General features: G+C 48.5%; 12 protein-coding genes across 12 annotated transcripts; 7 read left to right on the top strand and 5 right to left on the bottom strand.

The window, feature by feature from the left end:
* Positions 1-39: 39 nt before the first annotated feature.
* MRET_1603 (mRNA (guanine-N7-)-methyltransferase) lies at positions 40-1,275 on the top strand (the record flags this gene model as incomplete). The annotated part of the gene is made up of 1 exon (XM_027628230.1): positions 40-1,275. One exon carries the CDS (start codon positions 40-42, stop codon positions 1,273-1,275), a length of 1,236 nt encoding a protein of 411 aa, XP_027483295.1.
* MRET_1602 (isoleucyl-tRNA synthetase) lies at positions 1,272-4,316 on the bottom strand (the record flags this gene model as incomplete). Its single annotated transcript, XM_027628229.1, has 1 exon — positions 1,272-4,316. One exon carries the CDS (start codon positions 4,314-4,316, stop codon positions 1,272-1,274), a length of 3,045 nt encoding a protein of 1,014 aa, XP_027483294.1.
* Positions 4,317-4,410: 94 nt separating this feature from the next.
* MRET_1601 (translation initiation factor 3 subunit J) lies at positions 4,411-5,200 on the top strand (the record flags this gene model as incomplete). The annotated part of the gene is made up of 2 exons (XM_027628228.1): positions 4,411-4,423; positions 4,449-5,200. 2 exons carry the CDS (start codon positions 4,411-4,413, stop codon positions 5,198-5,200), a joined length of 765 nt encoding a protein of 254 aa, XP_027483399.1.
* Positions 5,201-5,245: 45 nt separating this feature from the next.
* Positions 5,246-6,844, bottom strand: MRET_1600 (Mn2 homeostasis protein (Per1); the record flags this gene model as incomplete). The annotated part of the gene is made up of 1 exon (XM_027628227.1): positions 5,246-6,844. One exon carries the CDS (start codon positions 6,842-6,844, stop codon positions 5,246-5,248), a length of 1,599 nt encoding a protein of 532 aa, XP_027483398.1.
* A 245-nt stretch (positions 6,845-7,089) lies between these two features.
* MRET_1599 (splicing factor 3B subunit 4) lies at positions 7,090-7,782 on the bottom strand (the record flags this gene model as incomplete). Its single annotated transcript, XM_027628226.1, has 1 exon — positions 7,090-7,782. One exon carries the CDS (start codon positions 7,780-7,782, stop codon positions 7,090-7,092), a length of 693 nt encoding a protein of 230 aa, XP_027484007.1.
* A 946-nt stretch (positions 7,783-8,728) lies between these two features.
* MRET_1598 (transporter) lies at positions 8,729-10,336 on the top strand (the record flags this gene model as incomplete). The annotated part of the gene is made up of 1 exon (XM_027628225.1): positions 8,729-10,336. One exon carries the CDS (start codon positions 8,729-8,731, stop codon positions 10,334-10,336), a length of 1,608 nt encoding a protein of 535 aa, XP_027484006.1.
* A 342-nt stretch (positions 10,337-10,678) lies between these two features.
* MRET_1597 (zinc finger protein) lies at positions 10,679-12,097 on the bottom strand (the record flags this gene model as incomplete). The annotated part of the gene is made up of 1 exon (XM_027628224.1): positions 10,679-12,097. The coding sequence occupies one exon, from the start codon at positions 12,095-12,097 to the stop codon at positions 10,679-10,681; it is 1,419 nt and encodes a 472-aa protein (XP_027483812.1).
* An 878-nt stretch (positions 12,098-12,975) lies between these two features.
* On the top strand, positions 12,976-14,646 carry MRET_1596 (cyclin; the record flags this gene model as incomplete). The annotated part of the gene is made up of 1 exon (XM_027628223.1): positions 12,976-14,646. One exon carries the CDS (start codon positions 12,976-12,978, stop codon positions 14,644-14,646), a length of 1,671 nt encoding a protein of 556 aa, XP_027483811.1.
* A 312-nt stretch (positions 14,647-14,958) lies between these two features.
* MRET_1595 (MFS sugar transporter) lies at positions 14,959-16,878 on the bottom strand (the record flags this gene model as incomplete). Its single annotated transcript, XM_027628222.1, has 1 exon — positions 14,959-16,878. The coding sequence occupies one exon, from the start codon at positions 16,876-16,878 to the stop codon at positions 14,959-14,961; it is 1,920 nt and encodes a 639-aa protein (XP_027483997.1).
* A 346-nt stretch (positions 16,879-17,224) lies between these two features.
* Positions 17,225-18,433, top strand: MRET_1594 (2OG-Fe(II) oxygenase superfamily; the record flags this gene model as incomplete). Its single annotated transcript, XM_027628221.1, has 1 exon — positions 17,225-18,433. The coding sequence occupies one exon, from the start codon at positions 17,225-17,227 to the stop codon at positions 18,431-18,433; it is 1,209 nt and encodes a 402-aa protein (XP_027483996.1).
* Positions 18,434-18,636: 203 nt separating this feature from the next.
* MRET_1593 (PHD finger and BAH domain protein (Snt2)) lies at positions 18,637-21,669 on the top strand (the record flags this gene model as incomplete). The annotated part of the gene is made up of 1 exon (XM_027628220.1): positions 18,637-21,669. One exon carries the CDS (start codon positions 18,637-18,639, stop codon positions 21,667-21,669), a length of 3,033 nt encoding a protein of 1,010 aa, XP_027483995.1.
* Positions 21,670-21,886: 217 nt separating this feature from the next.
* Positions 21,887-23,062, top strand: MRET_1592 (large subunit ribosomal protein L3e; the record flags this gene model as incomplete). The annotated part of the gene is made up of 1 exon (XM_027628219.1): positions 21,887-23,062. The coding sequence occupies one exon, from the start codon at positions 21,887-21,889 to the stop codon at positions 23,060-23,062; it is 1,176 nt and encodes a 391-aa protein (XP_027483994.1).
* Positions 23,063-23,089: the final 27 nt, after the last annotated feature.

Here is a 23,089-nt window from a genome sequence, read left to right as displayed (position 1 = left end):
CACTCGCAGGGAGCACGGCAGCTCGTTGGTTGCCTTGCGATGCCTGACTCGGGTGATTCACCAGAGAGAGCCGCAAAGCGCCTGAAAAACAACAGCATGGTCGGCGTTGAAGCAGCGAGTGACTCGAATGGCGATGATGATGATGCATCTGTGCCAACGAGTACTCAAGCGTACGCACCAAAATGGCGCCGTACACCAGCTCGCAGCGTCTTACATCCCATGACCTGGAAAGAAGCGAATGAATGGAAGATGCAAACACACAACCCTTTGAGGATGCAGCAGGATACTGAAATTCATGGTTCGACACGTACACGGAAACACTCTGATCAAGCGACGCCAGAACTAGCGCACAACGTTGCGTCGCACTACAACCAGCGCCAGGATGTAGGCACAGAAGCGCGGAAAAACTCTCCTATTATCGGACTTAAGAGATTCAATAACTGGGTCAAGTCAGCTTTAATCAATTTGTACGCGCCACCTGAATCAGAGGATCAGAAAGGCATTCGCATCCTCGATTTGGGGTGCGGGAAAGGCGGCGATTTGCGCAAGTGGGATCAACAGCATGTGTCGGAAATGGTGATGCTGGATATTGCCGATGTGTCTATTCAACATGCTCGCTCGCGTTATACTGAAAGTTCACTTCCCTGGGATGCGCACTTTTTTGTGGGTGACGGATTCCGTACACCATTGGACCAGCTCGTACCCGAGTCCTTGCTGGAACCCATGTTTGACGTGGTTACGATGCAGTTCTGCCTCCATTACGGATGGGATACGGAGGAAAATGCACGTACGATGCTGACCAATGTCGCGAAATGGCTGCGTCCTGGCGGCATCTTCATCGGTACGATACCCGACGAAGAGACCCTGTTTGGTCGTTTGGAGGAAACAGGAGATGCCACGGCTCTTGAGTTTGGTAACGACGAATACAAAGTCGAGTTCGATATCCGCTTTGCTCAGGGAGATATGCCTTTCGGCAACAAGTATCATTTCTGGCTGAAAGATGCTGTCGATAATGTGCCAGAATATGTGGTCGACTGGCGCATGCTCGAGTCGATCGCGAGTGAGGTGGGACTGCGCCTCACATACAAGGCACGCTTCGATCAAATTCTTGTGGATGGATACCAGAACAAGCATCTCCGATATCTGCTCCGGCGCATGAATGTGCTTGATCAGAGTGTCACGGCGGACGGGTCTGTCGCACCTAACGTGACTACTAGTCTTTGGGAGGCATGCACTCTCTACGTCGGATTCGCATTTCAAAAAGATCATTTTTAATGCACTACAGTTGCACAGCGTTTGCATAGTGTGTCAGAAGACTCACTGTGGTATTTCCAGCATCGCGGACATTTTTCATGGGATGAGGCCTGAAGTCGAATGTGCACCGGGAAATGGTGCATCTCTACTTCGCGGTACCATCCATCTTTTGGCGCTGCGGCGCGCCAAGCTCCCATATCCGTATACAAATGCAAATGAGCCACATGAAATAGGTCAGGTAGCTCGCCATGGTGGGCATGTAGCAGGTCGCACAGTGCTTGTGTCTGCGGGACGTACAAAGCCACGTCTGTTTCGGCAGGGCCTTTGATAAGGCGGTCTTTGTCCTTGCACCATGTCGCGAGAGCAAACGTCTCAGAGCGAATTCGCAAGATCTCCTGCATGCGATGCTCCAGTGAAGGATCGTACCATACATCCGAGACATTGTGCCATCCTTGTTGGAAGAAGGACGGCATCGAATGCACCTCCTCAGGAGTGGGATCGCATGTCGCGCCATGGCGGTACCAATGAAGATCTTCAGCGAGATGGGGGAGGATGGGCGCTAGAACGCATGTGATTGTATGCAAAATCTCGTTCATGGCGGCCAAGATGGGTGGCTGGTCTTCTGATGGCCCGGCATACAAGGTATCTTTGACACTGTCATAATACAGTGTCGACAGCGTCTTGGTCGCAAATTCGATCAAGCTGCGTGTCACAGAAGCAAAGTCAAAGCGTGTATAAGCGTCGCGACAAGATGTCTCGAGGCAGTACAGCTCATGCATGACGTACCGATGCAACAGACTGGCGCCCGCTCGATTCAGCGGCGCCATTGCCGATCGCGCGTGACCCGACAGATTCGCAAGCATGAATCGAGCCGTATTGCGCAACTTGCGCACTTCGTCACTAACATGCTTCATGATCAGGACACTGATGGGGGAATCCTTGGTATAGTCTGTCTTGGCCGCCCACCAGCGCAGTACATCAGCGCCTAATGGAGGAAAGTCTTTGGGGGCCTCGGGATCGCCGTGCAAGAACGCCGATGGAGCAATGACGTTGCCCAACGACTTGGACATCTTGCGCCCTGCTTCATCGACCACAAAGCCGTGCGTGAGCAGATTCGCAAAGGGCGCCGTGGCTCCGCTGCCACAGACAGATACACGTGTGAGTAGAGACGACTGGAACCAGCCGCGGTGTTGATCCGAACCTTCGACATACACATCCGCACATGCATGAGGCGTACAAACAGGTTCATTCAAAGCCCGTTGGAGCACGGCCCAGGATGAGCCACTATCGAACCACACGTCGAGCGTATCGCCCTTGATATAGTACGACTTGCTCGGATCACGGAATGAAGGCGCCACAAACGTACGTGGATTCAGCGTCCACCACACGTTGGTAGTGCCATGCTCGGACAGGACGCGCAAAATATGCTCCACGTTCTCGACATTGATAATAGGTTCATGAGTGGCCGCGTCATACACCACAGGGATCGGCACTCCCCATGTGCGTTGCCGAGAGATGCACCATTCTGAGCGATGCGATATAAGGCTGCGTAGCCGCTGACGACCGGTGCCGGGTGTGAACGAGACAGACTCGAGAGCTTTCAACGCATCGCCCTGGCTCTGACGCAGATCAGCAAACCACTGTGCTGTTGCCCGCGTCAGAATCGGCTTTTTCGTGCGCCAGTCAATAGGATAGCTGTGCACGTACGGCCGTTCACTGAGCAGAACGCTATGTGCGTCAAGAAGTTGCAACAAACGCTCCGTACCGTCACCTAGCGCCTCGAGGCCATGCAGCCGAGCGACGTCCGCACGAATGACATCGTTCAGCCCCCATGATGCATTCGTCACGAGTCGCCCCAACGCATCCACAGGCGACTTGAGACCATACTTCGTGAGGAAACCAGCATCACGCCATACTTCATAGTCTTCTTGACCATGGGCCGGCGCCATATGCACAATACCCGTGCCTGCGTCGGTCGTGACAAATGGCGCATTCATCAAAAACCGCTCCTCAGTAGGCAGCATCCATGGACACTCGTACGTGGACCCGACAAGGTCGGCGCCCGCCACGGTAGCCAACTTGTCAAAAGGGCCCAACGTGCCCGATTCACCAGGCCGACCGGCCGGCACAGAGGCAAGCGACTCAACTAGGTCCTCAGCCACAATATACAATTCGTGCGTCTCGATTCGGCGCACAAGAACATACGCTGCATCAGCGCGAACGGCAAGTGCCATGTTGCCCAGCAAAGACCATGGCGTCGTAGTCCACACGGCCAGGTACACGGGCTCATTCAACCCCGTCAAAATTTTGCTGCGACGTAGCGGGAATCGCACATATGTGCTTCGACTTACATGCTTGTCATCATACTCAATTTCAGCTTCGGCCAGGGCTGTGTGCGTTGATGGCGACCAATACACCGGTCGGAATTGCTCATAAATCAAGCCGCGTTCCACGCATTGCGCAAAGAGACGCAACTGCTCAAGCTCATATGAAAAATCAAGGGTCTGGTACGTGTTCTGCCAGTCGGCCATGATACCCAACTGCTGAAATTCATGGCGCTGCTGCTCCATTTCGCGAAGGGCGACGCGTCGCGCAGCGGAGCGAACATCACTGGGACTCTGTCCGGGACCTAGCTCACCTAGCGCTTTAAGCTCAATCGGAAGTCCATGACAGTCCCATCCCGGCATATAATGCACCCGACGACCGCGCAACACCTGGTACCGAAGAATCATGTCCTTGACAATCTTATTGAGAGCATGACCCATGTGCAAATGGCCATTCGCGTAGGGCGGTCCATCATGCAGCACAAAGTCCCGCTCTCCTGGGCGCCCCAGATTCTCTCGCTGCCATCGATACAAATTTGACGTTGTCGCAGGACGAAATAAGGGCTCACGATCCTTGGCAAACGCACGCAGGCTAAAGGGCGTCTGTGGCAGGCGAAGTGTGTCGTGGTACGGATTCGGCGATTTTTTCGCATACGCACAGCAGGCAGTGTGAAATAGCCGAGTCCTCACCTGCAGCAAGCGCTTCCTGCCGCAGTGAGCACCATGGCGCGGCCACATTTCTACGACCCGCTTGGTTCAATGACGGCGTTGAAGGCCGAGTGGAGAATGAAGCGACCACGTCTTTTGTCCACGACCACTAAAAAAAGCCAAGATGAGCGATTGGGGTACGTTGCCAATACCAACACGCAGAAAACGATGATGACGTTCAACCCAGTGCTCCCGCCTTTGTTCCACGCCGTAAATTCGAAGACGAGGATCTGGAAGATGATGATGTGAAGGATGACTGGGAGGAGGAAGATGAAGAGCCCAAGCCAGCGCCAGTGCCAGCGCCTGAACCGAAGAAACGCATGTCCGTCAAACAGAAAATCGCTGAGAAGGAAGCTATGCGACAGAACGACACAGGCAATGACTTCGATGACTGGGACTTGGAGGAATCCCAGGTCGACGAAACGGAGCAGCGACGTAAAGAGAAGGAAGCACAAATGCGTTCAGATCTCGATAATGCTGCCGCCTTACTTGGCAGTGCGTCTATTGACGAAAATAGGGAAGGAAAGAATACGACTGAGTCATCTGGAACGCTCGCAAGCGCCAAGCCATCAAGCAAAGAAGACTGGGAGGCGTTTGCCAAGTCGCTGTATGAGACGTTCATCCAGCCCAAGGCCAGTCTGCCAGGCTTTGACAAGCACTTCTTTCCTCAGATGCTTACTCTTCTGACCACACAAGGTCTGCGGGATGTAGACATGCGCAAGGGCTCTACGAAGTTGCGCGAGCTCGCAGAGAACAAGGTCAAAATGGATAAAGAATTCAAGAAAACGGGCGGTAATCTTAAGCGCCTGCAAAACAACAAGCCCAAGCAAGTGGTCACCAACCATGCAAAGAACGACTTGGACCTCAAGGCATACGGTGATGAAGCCCTGGATGATGATCTCGACTTTATGTAGATGCATCTCGCCATTAGACACAAAACCTTGGGCTAAAATACAGTATTATGGGCTTATAAACATGGTCCGGAGCGAATGAGCGATATTCCGAGTCCATCCACGAAGTGACCTGAGAAACTCGTGGACCCTGGTCGCATAAGGCGTCAGATGCGAAGGCATCATCTGGCCAATAGACGTGGTATCAACGATGGGTTGTTGCATGGAAACAGGAAGCGCAGAAGTCGCCGCGGCTGATTTGGCATCACTCTGAAGCGTGGGGGTGTGCAGCTCATCAAATTCCGCCGCGGTTGTACCATGCTGATCAATAAACCATGCATGCGTCACCAAACACTCGTGTGCATCTTCCACAAGCCAGTGGTACCACCACCACGAAAGAGGCACCGTCGCACAGTGCCATAAGGCATGAGCATCCAGCAAGCGGAATAAAGGAGGGAAATCAAAGAGCTCAAGTGCTGGCGCAGCAAACATAAGCAAAACAAGCAGCTCAAGCGAGCGGCACTGCTTCGGTGACAAGATCGCTTTGCTGTGTGCATGCGAATGATCGTGAGCCAGACGCATCAGCATCACACGAACCTGCTGCATCATGCGGGGCATGCGTGCATACATTATCCATAATAGATTGTGAATCACACCCACCGCAAGACAGACAGTCATATTATAAGTGTAGTCCATCCGACGGTTTGACAAGAGATAGAGCACATGTAGGACCCATGCACCGACACAGGCACTTAGAAGACGTGAAAATAGCGGCGTTCGCGGAAGAACTTGAAAAATGCGGCACAGCGACATAAAAAGACCTGACATGAGCACCGCCGCGGCGGAGAAGTAATCGAAGCGCTCTGTCCACCATAAATCACGTGTGTGAAACACCGTACTGGCTATCCATGCGACAGCAGCAATCATGACATGAGACCGGTACACGTTCCTAAGAGGGAACGATAAGGGTAATCGCTCACGAAATAATTTCTTCATAGCGTAAATTTGTACGCATAAATTCATAAAAGAAAACACAGCCGACATGGGTTCTTGCATGCCCAGTACACGGAGCTGGGGCCATTTACCGAAGTATTGCACCGTGCGCTTGTCAATGACAGGAAGCTGTGCCAACTCCCGCGCAACTTCAGCTTCAATTTGGCGACGAATCTCGCTATCAGTCTTTAAAGCTGGCGGTGGTGATGCAAGTCGAGGCAGACACTTGCCCGAAGGTCCAAGGAACTCAAGTGCCCCGCATGCCTCCCTTAGACGCACGTCTTTCTCTAGATCAGCCTCGAGCTGCAACTCCCAACGCTCATTCAATAGAGTGAGCTCGCTTTGCTCTGCTTTCACTCCATTGGTGACACGCATCTTGATATCTTGTACTCGCTTGAGAGCCTCGTTGGTAATTCGATGGGTGCAATGGTATTCACAATTCGACTCGCACGTCCAACCAAACATAATTAGGTACCATGGTAGAGGATCTGGTAACACGATTGTATCGTCCGTAATAGACAAAGGACGGTGATTCCTACACGTGTCTTGAGCACATGACGACCTGCAAAGAGCGAACTTGTAAGATCGATCACCAACTGAAGCATTCACGCTGAGCGTCAAAAACAAAGCAATCAAACCTATAAAGTTTCGCAAGAACTTCCTCATAGGTATCATAGCATACACAGCGTGGCTACACGCTCAGTATAGTCAAGCTTCCCGAGCGTATTTCGAGGAGCCCGTAACGTTGCCGAAAGCGCCAAGGTTTGAGCCGCAGACCGACATACAGCCAGAGTTTAGTCAGCACATTTATGACCCTCTGCTCGGACACGACGCACAATCGTGGCTTGTTGCTAACAGCACGATATTTATAGGCTCTACATGCCCACAGGGGTATCACAATGATAAGATCGTATAAGAGTTCAGCCAGCCCCTGGCAGAACATTACCTGAGGTAGCGGGCCATGATGCTGAAGGCATTCCATATGCATCCTGAGCCGTTGGAAGGACATGGTGTTTACGCGCCTGGGCTGCAACAAGACGTTCAGCCTCAGACCCGTGGCGCTCACCATTTTTTCCATCCTTTCGAAGCGCATACATCACTGTTATAGGTCGGTTGAGTAAAAATTGGTTGTTCAGCGATTCGATTGCAGCGTCTGCTGCCTCGAAAGAATCGAAAGATACGAATCCATAGTTTTTCGACACGTTAGTGGTTGGATCACGCGCGATCCTAGGCGCTCCAACAACACCTCCAAACGTGGCAAAGGTGTCATACAGGAGACGTTCATCTACACCTGAATCCAAATTTCCGACAAATAAGTTCGCGCCGATATCCACTTCTTGCTTTTCATTCGATGACAAATTGACACGAATAGGTTTTCCATACAATTTTATTCCGTTCAGGATACGACAAGAATATTCAGCATCTCCTTTGGTCTGATACTCAGCAAATGCGTAGCCCTGGTGCATTTGCGATATACGATCCTTTGGCAAATAAACGTGCGCGATAGGACCTGCCTGTAGCATCAGCTCCCATACAATCTCATCTGTTACACGCTCATCCAAGTTTCCGATGTAGCACGTTGCCTCTTGATTTCGCTCCAAGTCTCTTGACATCCTCAAAACAGTGGAGATCGATTCGTGGCTCAGAACTTGCATAGGCCGTAGACGCTGACTAAGCGAGGAAATCGAGACAAGTTTCGCCGAGCAGCCGTCAGTATCTTCTCCTTGAACAAATTCCAAGAAGGTATGTTCGAGGCACATTTATTCCAAGTGGTCTAACACCTCAGACACTATAGTTCGAGCCCGGCTAGCACACCGTACCGTGGCTCGCGTTCCCGTCTTCGAAATTAGAAACTCGTCTATTTGGACGGGCAGTCATGTGCGATGAGCTGAGACTTCCCTGCGTCAGCCGCTCTCCTTCTTGGATGGAGCGACGATACAGGTTGAGGGTTCAACTTTTCCGCACATGACTGGGTCGGTTGTCCCGATTGGCTACGGTCACCTCGCCTTTCAGGAGTGCGAGATTGGGCAACGCACCGATATACAAGCATTTCATCCTGTGGATGAACGAGTGAGGTGCGTATTCATACACGAACGGTTTGTGCTCCTTTCTTGTCCTTATGATTTGAGTGGATAACACTCCTGCTATGATGCGAAAAAAGTGTCGCCCCAAACTGTAATTTACCTTGCTGATCGACCATCGAAGTACAGCCAAACACTTTCCTTCAACACTGAGCACATAAGTTCAAGCAAGGGGTCACAAATTGTTAATGACATTTTGCATAATACTAACACGATCCAGTCCGCATTTGTTCACCCTCAGTTAAAATAGGGTGTTGATTGGTTTTTGGGGGATTTGTATATAAGTGCACATGGAAATAAGTCATAGTTAGACCAATACTTTCGCAAGTCTGGATTCCAAACACGAACTAATAATTTCGGAAGGTCTCGGGGCTGGAAATGGGAGCGTTAAGGTGCCCCGCAGAGTGTGGCACAGATGCGATATTTACGCCTTATATTCGCATACATAACTCGACTTTGGTAGCGTTAGGCATCATTCATGAAGTCAATTTCCAGAGTCTCCGGAGCTCCGGTTAGCTTTGTATCCTATGTAATAGGATCATTGGCTTCCATCGGCGGCTTGCTTTTTGGTTGGGATACAGGTCAGATTTCAGACCTGGTAATCATGAATGATTTTAAACAAAGATTTTCACAAGGTCCACCTGGGGAAAAGGACTGGACTCCATGGATTAAGGGTCTCGTTGTCAGTCTCTTGAGTGCGGGTGCCATTCTTGGCGCTGCATTCGGCGCTCCAGTCGCTGATCGATTTGGCAGAAAGTATGCGATTTCACTCGGGTGCATTGTATACTTCGTTGCTTTGATTATTCAAATCTCTTCCGAGCATGACTGGGCACAAATTGCCGTTGGTCGTGCTGTAGACGGTTTCGGTATCGGATGGATCAGCGCTACCGTGCCTCTCTACAATTCTGAGATTATGCCACGTCAGGTTCGAGGAGCTATGGTCGGCTCTTACCAATTGTGTGTCACGCTTGGACTGCTATTATCGTATTGCTGCTGCTATGCTACCCACAAGTATGGCGACTCTGGTGAATGGCGCGTACCAATCGGTGTTGGATTCGGTTACGGTTTAATTTTGTGCTTGGGTATACTGGTTTGCCCAGAAAGTCCTCGCTGGTTAGCAAAGAAAGGAAAGTTTGAACAAGCTAAAAAAGTTCTTGCCTTTATGCGCGGTGTGGGTCAAGATGACAAGTTTGTGAATGACGAATACACAGAAATCAAGACTGAGGTGGAGAAAGAAGCCGAAATGCAAGAGGGCAATAGTTGGCTCGATTGTTTCAGCTTCAAACACAAGGCGCTTTACCGCACTCTTATGGCTGTTCTTCTGCAGATGGGACAACAGCTTACTGGCGCTAATTATTTCTTTTACTATGGCGCCACCATTTTCGCACCCGTTGAATTGGTATCAGATAAGGAAGACAATTCATACATTGCCCAAATTATCCTTGGCGCAGTCAATGTTTTTACAACTTTACCCGGCCTATATGCGTTAGACAAGTTCGGAAGGCGTACTTGCTTACTTGTTGGTGCAGCTTGGATGACTATCTGGCTTATTGTATTTTCAACTGCCGGTGTTTGTGGTCATGATGATGGCAATCCAGGTAATGTCAGTGATAAGTCGATTGCAATTCTTATGATTTGCTCGGCTTGTTTCTTCATCCTCGGCTTTGCTAGCACATGGGGCCCTGGTGTTTGGACATCTGTTGCTGAGCTGGCTGTCCCCCAACTTCGCGCTAAGCAAATGGCTTTGGCAACGATGAGTAATTGGACATGGAACTTCAACCTCGCATTCTTCACATCCCCAATCACTGATGATATTCACTTCTACTATGGCTACGTGTTCGTCGGATGCGTTGTTGCCTTTTTCCTCATTGTATTCTTTTTCCTGTATGAAACGGCCAACCTTGACTTGGAAACTGTACAGCTTATGTTTATGGACTCATCAGTCAAACCCTGGAATTCTGCACACTGGGTGCCATCTGGTCGTGAGTCGCGATTTGATCTGAAACATGATATTGAGCATGACCAGAACGAATCCAACTTCGATGTTGCTGTTAATGATCTGTATCAAAACACCAATGAAGGATGAACTTCCTATATCTCATCGATGCTGTCTTTGGGCTAATTTGTTATCACCATTCCTCATTAATAATGCACGTATAGCTTAATAACTAGTGGAAATACCCTCATTATCGGTCCGGTGCAACTGTTGGCAACGTAGCAATCACAAAATACTAGTAATGCTTTGCTGGTCTGCTGGACGCTCTTTGTCTAGAAGTGAGGACAACAAAGCACCGGGAATTATGGAGCTAAGTCCAAACTTTTACAGATAAACCCACAGGCTGAAACATACAGTTCAAAAGAGTAAGCAAATAAAAATAAGTGAGAAAATTTCTTCCGACAATAGCGCGACAATGCGTTAGGCGAATCACTATGGAATTGCAAAAGTGTTTTGCGCGTTTTGTGCTTTGACAGTAGACCAAGGTGTAAATCGCGTACCCGATGATACAGGAAGCGAAGTACTCAGTGTTTCATTAGAAGTTAGATTACGAGGTAGCCTCTGACATGCAGACTGTGTCGGAAGACGATAGCGTGTAGAATGATACTTGTTTATAAAAGGATATCGCTCGGGTATCGTTTTTGGGGCGGGTACATCTTGTCGGGATAATAAATATGGCGCATACAAACGCGAACGATCAGAATCCAAAATAGGAGCAGTATAAGGCGCGTTTGAATGCCGCGGTTCGAGGGAGGATCTTTTGAGTTTTGAGTAATGAACGGGAGTTAGTATGCTACTCGACTTCTGACCTTGTTTCGTCGAGGCAAGCGACCAATGCTTCAAACTTGTCGGATTTGATTCTAAGGCAGAACTTGATGTAATCTGAGACCTTTCCTTGGAATACCGATCCAACATGCTTGGTAATGGCATTAACTTCTCTCGATCATTTTGCGATGGCGCTCTCAATGCATGCTTATTAAGAGCCATACCATTATTCAGACCACTTCGAATTGAAGGTGGTGCAGGAGTATCATGAAAAGGCGAATATTGCAGAGACGCACCTGACGCCATGCTGGACAAAGGTTGAAGATATGTCCGCGAATTCTTCGAAATTGGTGGTCGTGTGAAACTGAATGATGCCGGCCAATACGATCCAGGATAACGTGGGGCTTCGGAAATACTATTAGGTCGAATATAGTTGGCAAAAAAATACGGCGGTGAAATACGACCAGATACAGGTGTACAACTGCCTGCTTGATTTGTCGCAGGAGGCGGTTGACGAGCCAGCGTGGGTATCATATAATCTGTTCCGTTCGCAAAAGCGGAGCTCAAATTGGTTTTAATATCATTTGATGGCCGCGTTTGAGTTACTTGATTGCTCTTCGCTGATGATTTCGAGTCAATCAGAGGAAGGTCAGCCATGTGAGCCATTCTTTTAGATTCGATGCCATTCAGATTAAAAGGCTCCGAGTCGGCCTTGCGCTTCTTTTGGTGATCTTTCATGTCGACTTTCCCATTCACACTCGAAACCTTATTTGCAGAAGACATATTGGAATGTACAGATGCTAGTTTTTGCAACAATTTCTCATTCAACTCTGGCTTATCTTCATGCACAGTTTGACAATGCTGACGGAGATTGTCAAGACGAGAAAAGTTTTTTAGACAGTGACATTGGAATGGTCGCTCACCAGTGTGCTTCCGGATATGACGAGCAAGGTGTTCACTTCGTGTAAAAACCATTCGGCAATCACCGAATCCCTGGCATTGGAAGAGAGCAGGACCAGAAGATCCGTTTCTCGAGCTTCTAGGCTCGCTCGTCACAACCGAGTTACCCATTTTCAGCTTTCCCATTAAGCGCGCTGATGCAGAACAATCAGGGCAAACGCGAAATGTCAGTACGGTGCCTTGGAGCGACAAAGACTACTCGATGTGCCTTGCACGAGCGGCCAATATGATTTCCCCGCGTGAAACTGATAAAATGAACTAGGGATCTCTATCGTAGTGATGAACGTCATGATTGGTCAACATGAGTGTAATTGCACCACTAGTGGCGCAGTAATGACAAGCCTATGGTGAGTGTAGGAACGTCCGCATTCAAACCTACTTATTTGCAAATGTAGCAACAATTAATACATATGATTGGTTCTCATGCAAAGAGCATTGGTGTGCATTAGGAAGTTACGTCAGACGGGCAAAAAGATGTACACCCTGTTTCTAAATATATGAAGTAAACTGTCAGGTAGCCAATCGATGTCTTAGTCGTCTTACGGAGATATTTTGCACTCATCTTATGCCAGTAAAATGATGGGATCGAGATGCATCTATTGCATCATTATTGTGCTTATGTTACTCCGCATACCATGGACTAGGAATCCGAACGACGAATCAGGATGAACACACTCGACATGCAGTAAAGCTCAAAATTGACTGGCCAATAGATGCACAGACGACGAGTCTGATTAGAAATGCTTCGTATAATTTGCCCCTGTGTGACATTGTGGGCGCAGATTGTTGAAAGAGGGTCAAAATGGACCGCCCTGGCAGAGGTGCGTCCGTGCGAACCATTCCACTTTAGTTCGCCACTCTGGAATCTAAATTTTTATACATAAGCCATACACCTGACCATAATTCATATTCCCCACAGTAAGACATCTGGGCCTTCTTAAAACTCGCTCAACATATACACTAGCTGAAGGTTTGACAGGAACCGTGGGTGGTTCTTTAGGCTTATGTCACGCTCGAATGTTCGACTGACATGCAATTTGAGGCAGCAGCCAATACCCCATTTCGGCGAAACTTCGCTGCCGTTTCTTTCTAAAGGTGCTGGGCAAGGTATCTACGAATCATGTCATGCTAAAGGTGTAAAAAACGTCACGAGCTTTTCGCCTCAGACATGTGCTAACTTGGTTTGCTTTATCTGGTTTGCAGAGACGTCTGCATTACCACCGCTTCAGCAGTGTCCTAGTGGAGCGGACCATTTATGTACTGACTCTAATTCTGCGATATCTTCGAACCGAGTAGGTCCGCATTTTTTGACTGCCTTTGGTGAGCATGCGAATTGTTGCGATGCTACACTACCAAGCCCGTCTCGGACGATTCCGTCGCAAAGGTTTTCAGCCTTTGTGAACAATATTTTAAAGACCACACAAGTTTCAGATTCTATCATAAAATTGTCTTTGTACTATATTTATTCTTTAAAAGTCCGCAACTCTGGCTTGCATGGACAATTGGGCAGCGAATATCGACTTTTCCTCACATCGTTGATTTTAGCCAACAAGTTTCTCGATGATTTCACCTACACGAACAAAACATGGTCGGATGTTTCTCACACTCCACTGTATGAGATAACAAAAATGGAAATGCAGCTGTTTTCTGGAATAGGGACCAGTGCTAATATAAGTGCAGAGAACTTTCGGCATTGGTGCGCTACGTTGGATGTGCTTGTGAAACAAAGGGATAGGGACTTTAACTTATTACAACTAAGGGAGAACACACCCTCAGGCGCATTTTGCTCCTCACCACCAACTACAGCTTGGTCTTCTAGCTCTTCGCCTGCCACACCCCCCGTTCTTACGCCGCATTTTAATCCTGTGGTGCTAAATCATCACGCAATAGGTGATCCGACTGTTGTAGCGCAGTCTTCGAAGAAACGCAAGCGGTGTCTACAAAGTGACATAATTGACTTAAAGGGCGTTTACCCGTCAAGACAGCGTCTGGTTGCCCCATTAAATGCCGAAAATTCCGTCCAGTACATCTCTGGCAGTACGGTGAACCAAACAACATCGCCAGATTTAGCAGCCCCACCATGTTTAAACCCGGACAGTCAAAACATTATTTCAACAGGCTTTTTACATGCTGGTCTCAAAAGCGAACCCCTAAAGCCACATATGCATTCTCTTTCTGGTAGGTATACTTATGCCTCCAAGGATTGCATGAGGATCAATGGAAATGTTGACATAATGTGTATGGGCGCTCAGAAATCGCCTCAGATGTCGTCAGATGCACGGAACGTTACATTCGGGGCCACTTCAAGCAATTCAATGACTATTCCAGAGCTGTACTGGATGCCTAATTTGTCTCCGAATGCATTCGATGCCGAGATATCTCCGACACCTCGAAAGTTGGGATACTACCAACTTGCATCTGGATACCCATACGGAATTCCTGCTTTCATCACAATGGCACCATTTAGGAATGTCTCGTCCTCACCTGATCAATCGGAGCAGAACCCAATATCAACGCAAATGGGTATGCATACAGCTCCCGAAGCCACTCAAGCTCCTCATGCTTTTACTAGTATTCCTAATGAATTCGATGTTCTGCACCAACTTCAACGATGTCCATCTTTATCTGTCCATCCTATCAAGATGCGTTCTGTTCAAACTGCTTGGGGCACTTGAGTGTATTGTACACTTTCTTCGAAATGTTTTCCCAATTTTCAGCACATGTATATAGGAATAATGTAACAGTACTTGTCAAGTGATTTGTTTAATGAAAGTCGAGGGAATACGGACGTGGATTTTGTGTGCATAGGCGCGTATTAATTTCTTGTTGTTGGAGTGCTTGATGCGCTGTGAAACACCCTAAATCTGTAGCCTGGAATAAGAACCGTTGAATAAGTGAGAAGGGATCCAAGCGAAGAAAAAGATACTTCACTCACCCAAAATTACATCTATTGATATTTAAATGAACGTTGTTTTCATGGGAAAGACTCAAGACCCTTTCATCACTCTGCTTCCCTTATACCATACCATGCGAATGTGATTTTTGACCTGCTTCCCTAAGGGTACACTGAAGACACTATCCAATTCCTCCAATGTCAAACCTTTGGTTTCAGGTACAAACAGCGAGACAAGAAGCCATAAAATGATACACCATGCCGCGTACCAGCCAAATGATCCCTGAGCTGTGAATGCCTCCTTCATGCGAAACCATGTGATTGATAAGATGAAATTAAAAAACCAAAGCACGGCGGTAGCGTAAGACATGGCCACATCACGCACATGAATGGGAAATGCTTCTGCACTGTACGTGAATGGTACCGGCCCCATTCCCATACCGTAAAATGCGGCGTATACGTATATACCCATCAGAACTACACCGAGTCGAGTGTTTGTTTTGGCATGATCAATCCAAAAAGAGAACCCAGTGATGAGAAGAAATATGGCAAGAAACGGCAATGTAAACAAGAGCAGAGTACGCCGACCCCATATATCAATAGAATACCACGCTGGAATAGTGAAAACAAATGCGACAAAGCCGAATCCCCAGCTGCCTAATAATGCATCTCTGATGGAATTGTTGTTTGCTTCCTGAATAATCGTACTTGAGTAGAAAGTAATAACATTAACACCACAGAATTGCTGTCCAAACATGACAATGGTGCTTGCCCATGTTGCTCGCGCAATTCGCGGTACGGAAAAAAGCTGCCAAACAGGATGATGACCTTTCACTTCTCCCGACTCATGCTCAAGTTCAATCAGACAATGAGCCAAGAACAAATCCCGGGCTGCAAGCAGAGGTGTATTGCGTAGGCGATGCATGGAAGCAAATGCCTTTTTATAAAGACCTTGCTTCATAAGCCATCTTGGAGATTCGGGGCACAAGTATATTTGTGCCATGACAAATATCGCAGGGATACAGGCACTTCCTAACATCAGACGCCAGTTCAGACCGTGGATAGATGTAGTGTCTTTCACTTGATAAAACATTAACCCAAAAGCATTGCCAAGCATAACACCAAATGCCGTCCACGTCTGCCACTGCATCACAAGAGCTCCACGAATCAGAGGTGGCGCGCATTCAGCTGCATACACGGGGACCGTCGCTGATTTAGGCCCAATGCCAAAACCCATGATAAATCGTGCCAAGAACAGGTGCCACCAGTTGTTTGTTACAGCTTGCCAAATGCATGTCGCAAAACTAATCAATGAAGAAACAAAAGTTGCTCCACGTCGCCCAAAAATCTTGTTCATAGGGCTCGAGACCCAGCAACCAAGCACGGCACAGCATAGGTACGGAGCGGAAGAAACAAGACCAAGTAACCAATTGTTCTTACTTATGTCATTTGTTACATCTTGGCGCGTCCACGATGGATTCACGTGTGGAAGTAGCTGTTCATTGCACGCACCAGTATGAGGATCCTTGGTATAATAATCACAGTAGCCCGTGAACAAACCAAACTGTGACGGAAAATAAAGCAGAGCTCCATTGATTACAGATTCATCGGCGCCTTGTACAGCTGCAGCAATACTACAGCAGATGGCTAGAAAATAAAGCAAAAATGGTTGTCGCCATTTGCGCTCGCACTCTTGCCTGAGGAGGCGATGTTCTTCTTCAGTCAATGTCTTGATAGCACTGTAGTCCCCCGATTCTTGAACCTGCGCGCAAAGAGCTCCTTTAAGAAAAATGTCCTGGTGTTCCTCTAGTCCTTTTTCCTTCACGAAGTAGTAAACTCGGCGCTCTATTTCCTCGTGAGCCAAGCCCACCAGTGGATTGCGAATTTCAGCGTCAAACTTGGGCTCTGATCTCTTTGTACCTTCCACGTCAAAAGAAAAATCAGAATCATTCGATACTACAGTTTTCTTTTCTTCCATCTCTGTATACGCATCGTCTCCCATAGAGGAGCTCATCTGATGGGGTCAAGCTTATATTTCGCTCAGCCATATCATGATCCTGTAGTTCATGGGGCGAGCAATGTGCGGAGAGATTGCACAACATTTCCTCACCCTATCATGTTGACGCGAGATGACACAAACAGGGGCGTATTTGATTGGCTACGATAAAATTACGCACCGCGTTGAGTGGAGTTGCATTGTCTCCAGCCAGATGGTGCGAAGTGATCACGACAATAGCAGCATGAAGCATGCCATCTAGACAGTATTGCGTTGTCGATGTTGATTGCAATTAGCACGCGAGTATCTCGTCTCTATTTCTATTTAAACTGGGGTCAAGTATGCCGTTTTTGACCCACACCTCATGCCTTCTGCTAACATCAAACCGTGGATTCCCCCTTTGCCTTCAAGAAAGACTGACTTTGACTGGGCTCCGCTCGAGACGCTTGATCTGTCCTTAATCACAGGAGATGACATGGATCAAGTTCCTGAGTCTGTTGTGGAACAGGTAGGTAATGCCTTTTGCACAACGGGCTTCATGTATGCCGTAAACCATGGCCTCTCTTACGACCAAGTTCTGCGTCAGTTCTCTATCGCGCAACACGGATTTGATGAAATCAACGACTCTGAAAAGAATCGCTGCGTCGCTGATATGCTCCATGCTGGTAGCTTTGTTGGGTACAAGCCTATGGGCCATTGGAAAATCAACGGCGTGAAAGATCGTATCGAACAGCTTAACTTCGGGTCGCAGAATTTCAAGGCTGAAGACCGCAAGCGCTATCCTGCCCAGATTCAGCCCTATGTGGACGAGGTGCGCGAGTTCGCTCGTTTCAACCACGATGTAATCTTACGCAAGGTCCTTTCTGTACTGTCTCTAGTGCTCAAGCTTCCAGTACACACTCTGTGGGAATTGTCGAAAGATCAGGAATCTAAGGGGCTAGACCTGCTACGTTTTGCTCTTTATCGCCCACCTCCGCCAGAGGATGACGAAGCGGTAGATGGAGTTCGTTTGCAGGGTCACACCGACTTTAATACTGTGTCGATTCTCTGGTCACAGCCCATTACGTCACTGGAAGTCTTGATGCCTGATAATATTTGGCGCAAAGTTCGTCATGAGGCGAATGCCGTGGTGTTAAATCTTGGTGACGCTATGCATTTCATCTCTGGTGGTTTTTTTAAACCAACCATTCACCGTGTAGTGGCACCGCCTGAAGATCAGAAACACTATAACCGTCTTGGTGTGTTCTATTTTGCTCTCTTCAATGAGAATGTTGTCCTTGAACCCTTGATGGAGTCAGACATTGTCAAGAAAGCGTCTCAAGAACATGACTTTTGGTCTGAGCGTCATTCACGCGGTTTACCTGCTGTCACGGCGGGCGAATGGGAGCGCATGCGTGTACGTGCCTATGGACAAGGTGGTCAGAAGAAAGGAAGCGATGGTCACGATCACGAGCAGATCGCAGGCGTCAATGTAACGCTATACAATTCGATTCAGAACGTGCCAAAGGTGGCTCGCAAGATTGATGGTGTCAACGAACATGCACCCGCCCGCGTGATTCACGCTACTTCGTAGCACATTCACGCTGATTCACCATAATTGACGTAGTTTGTATTCTATGAATAATATAGTGTTGGCGTATGTGCCGATGTGCAAACGCTGGGGGACGACGTGTGTAATAGGGAAGCCTGCCTCAGAGCCCTTGCCCTCCGTGGCACGTGGCTCCGTAAACAGTGGAGACTCAGGATTTCTAGGCTGAGAACCCGTTGTCCCACATCATGACAGCGACGCCCAGTCGCATTACGTTAAAGAATAACATACAGATTCGAATAAATGACTATGTATATATATCTGCACCATGGGCCTATGGCTTAGGCGAACCTTATATGATTGCACGTGTAATGAATATTCTGCAAAGCGAAAATCATCATGGTCACGGGGGCGGGCAAGTACGCGTAAACTTGTTTTTGCGAATGCGGGATCTTACGCATCGTTCGAACAACGATTCGAGACTCCTTGTGGCCACTATGCATTCGGATACATTTCCTGTGACTGCTATTCGCGGCAAGTGTCGTGTGAAGCATCGGGACCTTATCAGCCATGGATCGCCGCAAGAATTAGCAGCATGGAAACGTCGCGATGATCATTTTTATTTTTACCAACTCTTCGACAGGTATATTCATCGATTCTATGAAGTCATCCCCACATGGAAACTAAGGAATGCGCCTGAAAATGTGCTTCAAGTGCTTCGTGAGCGATACTCGTTTATTGTGGCAGAGACGTCCATTGCTTCTGAACTGTGCGATGTGCTCCGAGTGTGTTTTGTATGCCATGAATGGGCTTCTACAGTGGAATCTGTTCGATGTGACACTTGTCGGAACTTTTTTCATATGCAATGCTTGACGCCGCCTCTATCTACAAAGCCAGCCAAGGGGTACAGCTGGAATTGTGCTCCCTGTGCTAGACAGCATGATGAGGTGGTCGAGGAGCAGGGTGTTGGAGGCGGTGGGCTCGACGCGCCCCCGTCTTCAGCCACTGTACATGGCCCACGCTCAACTCAGTCAACAAAGCGGAAACGAACCCGATCAAATTTGTTTAGTGATGTCCTCGAGCCCGAGAACAAGATTGTATTATCGAGCCCAATGGATCGTGAAGGACTTCGCTGCTTCCAAGGATGGCCGCACCGTTACTTTGGCGAACACTCCTCAGTCATGGATGTTTTCGACTCACACGATTCCATTTACCCGCGCGCTGTAACACGTATCGGCCCTAAATTCCAGGCTAACGTTCTGTCATGTGAAGAACAGCAACAGCACTCAAAGAACACCTCATTACTTGCAAAGTCTTCCCCACGAAAAAACAGAACCACATTCAAGATGGTTAATGCGAAAGGCGTGGATTCCATGGATGTGGATACATATGACCGAGAAGAGACATCTGAAGATGACATATATGAACGTGGATCTGATGAAACCATAAATGTGATTTGTATACCCCCACCAGATCTCGATTGGAGCAAAGTGGATCAGTACTTGGAGAGTTTAGCTGCACCACGCTCGAATGCAGCCAAATACTCATATCGATTTATGAATCGAGCACTATCTTTGTTATGTGCTAGCGGGTTCCGTTACGAGGATGCAGCGAAACATTTCAGCCAAAGTAATGATACTGACTTCGGATTGTTTCTACTTTCACAGGAAGAGGAAGACCTCCTCGAGAAGACGATTGTTGAGGTTACTGGTGATATGCGCAATTTGAAAAAGGCATTACCGAATCGAACACCTGCGCAAATCGTGCAAGGTCTCTACCGCTGGAAACTTCGTCGCCTGAAAGAACGATGGCAAGGTCGGGAGAGAGTCAAGATCACTCTTCGAGGGGCACATACACAGACAGAAGATAGGCAGCGTGAATCATCTCCTGCATTGTCTGTGTTATCATTCGATAACTTGCCAGAGTCCAGAATACCACCTAAAATAATCTGCTCTTTTTGCTCTGTTGCTACCAGCCCATTCTGGTACAAGTCACCGCTATACTCACATGGATATGGTTTATGCGTGTATTGTGGACAGTATTGGCGAAAGTATGCGGCAGAGACAGCCACTGCTTTTATCACTGAGAAGAAGAGACAGTCTGCTATTGAGCATGGCTCCGATGAAACGGGACTAGGCGTACTTGTACCCACTTATGCACAAATGGCGGAAACCCAACCGAAAATCGCACATTCTGCGAGCTCTGCCTCTCCAGAAGCAGGTCGATGCGTTATGTGTCGTCGTCTTGATCCGAAAAAGTTGATGCGCTGCTGTGCAAATTGTGGTATCGCCGGACATCAAGGCTGCTTGGGGCTAGAAAATGCAGACTTAGAAACTGAAGCTTGGCTTTGCGACTTGTGCAAAAATGACCAGGATCCCTTATCTTCTATCCTGCCTTTTTGTATTTTGTGTGGAGAGACGCCAACGGATCGTTTCACGCATCATTCGCTTGGTGGTCGCAAAGTGCGAGCTAAAACGGATGGCGAGGGGCTCACGGCTTTGGACGTTTACAAACCCACGGAATGCAATAACTGGGTTCACCTCTTATGCGCACTATGGACTCCAGAAGTATTGTTTGCCAATACGGTGACTATGCAGCCAGTGGAAGGCGCCGGGAATTTGCCTCCGTGGCGATACGACACACGATGCTCCTTGTGTGGTCAAGTCCGAGGCGCATGTGTCAAGTGCGCTGAACCGACATGCCGCTCGCACTTCCATGTATCTTGTGCATTCCTAGCCCAGCCGTCGTGTATACTGGCCTTTGAAATTTTTCCTGTCAAAACATCGAGACGTGATTCCGTCCACACACTTTCATTCAAGTCAGAATCAGGTCATATGTGCGCTCAGATCTGGTGTAAAGATCATTTGGGAGTTGCAAGATCAAAAATCACCTATGAATATCATGAAATGGATCCAAAGCTTAAATTGACGGCGATGCAGGCGTATGCGAAAACGCACAAGCAAGTTGCTGCCGGTTCAAACCGCAATATGGCCCTTGTTGAATCGACGCATGCTCTTCTTAGGCGTGCAAAGAGGCTTGATGTGATGCAACAGGCATGTGGCGGTGCAGGAGGCTATATCCGTGATGGCAGTTTCGTCTCAATGCACAAGGATCAAACAGGCATCAAGTGTCTAGAGAATCCTACGAACGACATGTCGCGATCGAGCGAACAGGATATCGTGTGTAAAAAATGCTATTCAAACTGGTCACCTCTATGGTGGCCTATATCAGGTACAGATTATGTGTATTGCACCATGTGCCACTCAGGTGTGATAAGTTAGTTTGTCAAAGAGCTTGAATCACTCCCCCACACCGTCTAACGACATCGCAGCCCTACCGCCGAACACGGTGGAGGTGTTCTAGCAGAATGCGAGGTAGCATCACGTGTGTTAGTAATAATATATTTTATCACGTGCACTAGACGAATCAGCAGGGCGCGGTAGGGATTGCCTCCGCTCCCACAGTTTTCTTCGACTCGCTACCTCAACGGCAACAGCCATGTCTCATTGTAAGTACGAGCACCCTCGTCACGGCTCTCTTGCCTTCTTGCCGCGCAAGCGTGCCGCGAGCCATCGCGGAAAGGTCAAGTCATTCCCCAAGGATGACCCTAAGAAGCCTGTCCACCTTACCGCCTTCATGGGCTTCAAGGCTGGTATGACCCACATTGTTCGTGACCTTGACCGTCCCGGCTCGAAGTTCCACAAGCGTGAGGTTGTTGAGGCTACGACAGTCATCGAAACTCCCCCTATGGTTGTGGTCGGTGTTGTCGGATATGTCGAGACGCCCCGCGGTCTCCGTTCGCTCACCACTGTTTGGGCTGAGCACCTCTCGGACGAAGTTAAGCGTCGCTTCTACAAGAACTGGTACCGTAGCAAGAGGAAGGCGTTCACTAAGTACGCCAAGAAGTACTCGGAGAACAACGGCCAGTCGATTACCCGAGAGCTCGAGCGCATCCGCAAGTACTGCAGCGTTGTTCGCGTGCTTGCCCACACTCAGCTCCGTAACACGAGCCTGAAGCAGAAGAAGGCCCATCTCATGGAGATTCAGGTGAACGGTGGCTCGATCTCTGACAAGGTTGACTTTGCTCACGGCCTCTTCGAAAAGACTGTTGATGTGAACAGCCTTTTCACTCAGGACGAGAACGTTGATATCATCGGTGTGACGAAGGGTAAGGGTTACGAAGGTGTTACTGCTCGTTGGGGTATCACGAAGCTGCCTCGTAAGACTCACAAGGGTCTTCGTAAGGTGGCTTGTATTGGTGCTTGGCACCCGGCTAACGTTATGTTCACGGTGGCTCGCTCTGGTCAGGATGGTTACCACCACCGCACTGAGCTGAACAAGAAGATTTACCGCATTGGTAACGGCGCTGACCAGGCTTCGGGTGCTACGGAGTTTGATGCTACTCAGAAGCCTATCACGCCCATGGGTGGCTTCCCCCACTACGGTGTTGTTAAGAACGACTTCATCATGATCAAGGGCTGCTGCCCTGGTGTCAAGAAGCGTGTTCTGACAATCCGCAAGTCGCACCAGATCCACACATCCCGTCGTGACCTCGAGAAGGTCTCGCTCAAGTTCATCGACACTTCGTCCAAGTTTGGTCACGGTAACTACCAGACTGGAGCTGAGCGTGATGCTTTCGAGGGTCCTAAGAAGCCCCCGGCAGTGTACTACTAAGCGAAAGTATGCTGTATGTCGACGACT

The sequence above is a fragment of the Malassezia restricta genome, chromosome II (genome assembly GCF_003290485.1).
Source record: "Malassezia restricta chromosome II, complete sequence".
Classification (NCBI taxonomy): domain Eukaryota; kingdom Fungi; phylum Basidiomycota; class Malasseziomycetes; order Malasseziales; family Malasseziaceae; genus Malassezia; species Malassezia restricta.
The sequence above is the reverse complement of the archived record's forward strand: the minus strand, read 5'-3'. Positions and strand labels throughout refer to the sequence as shown.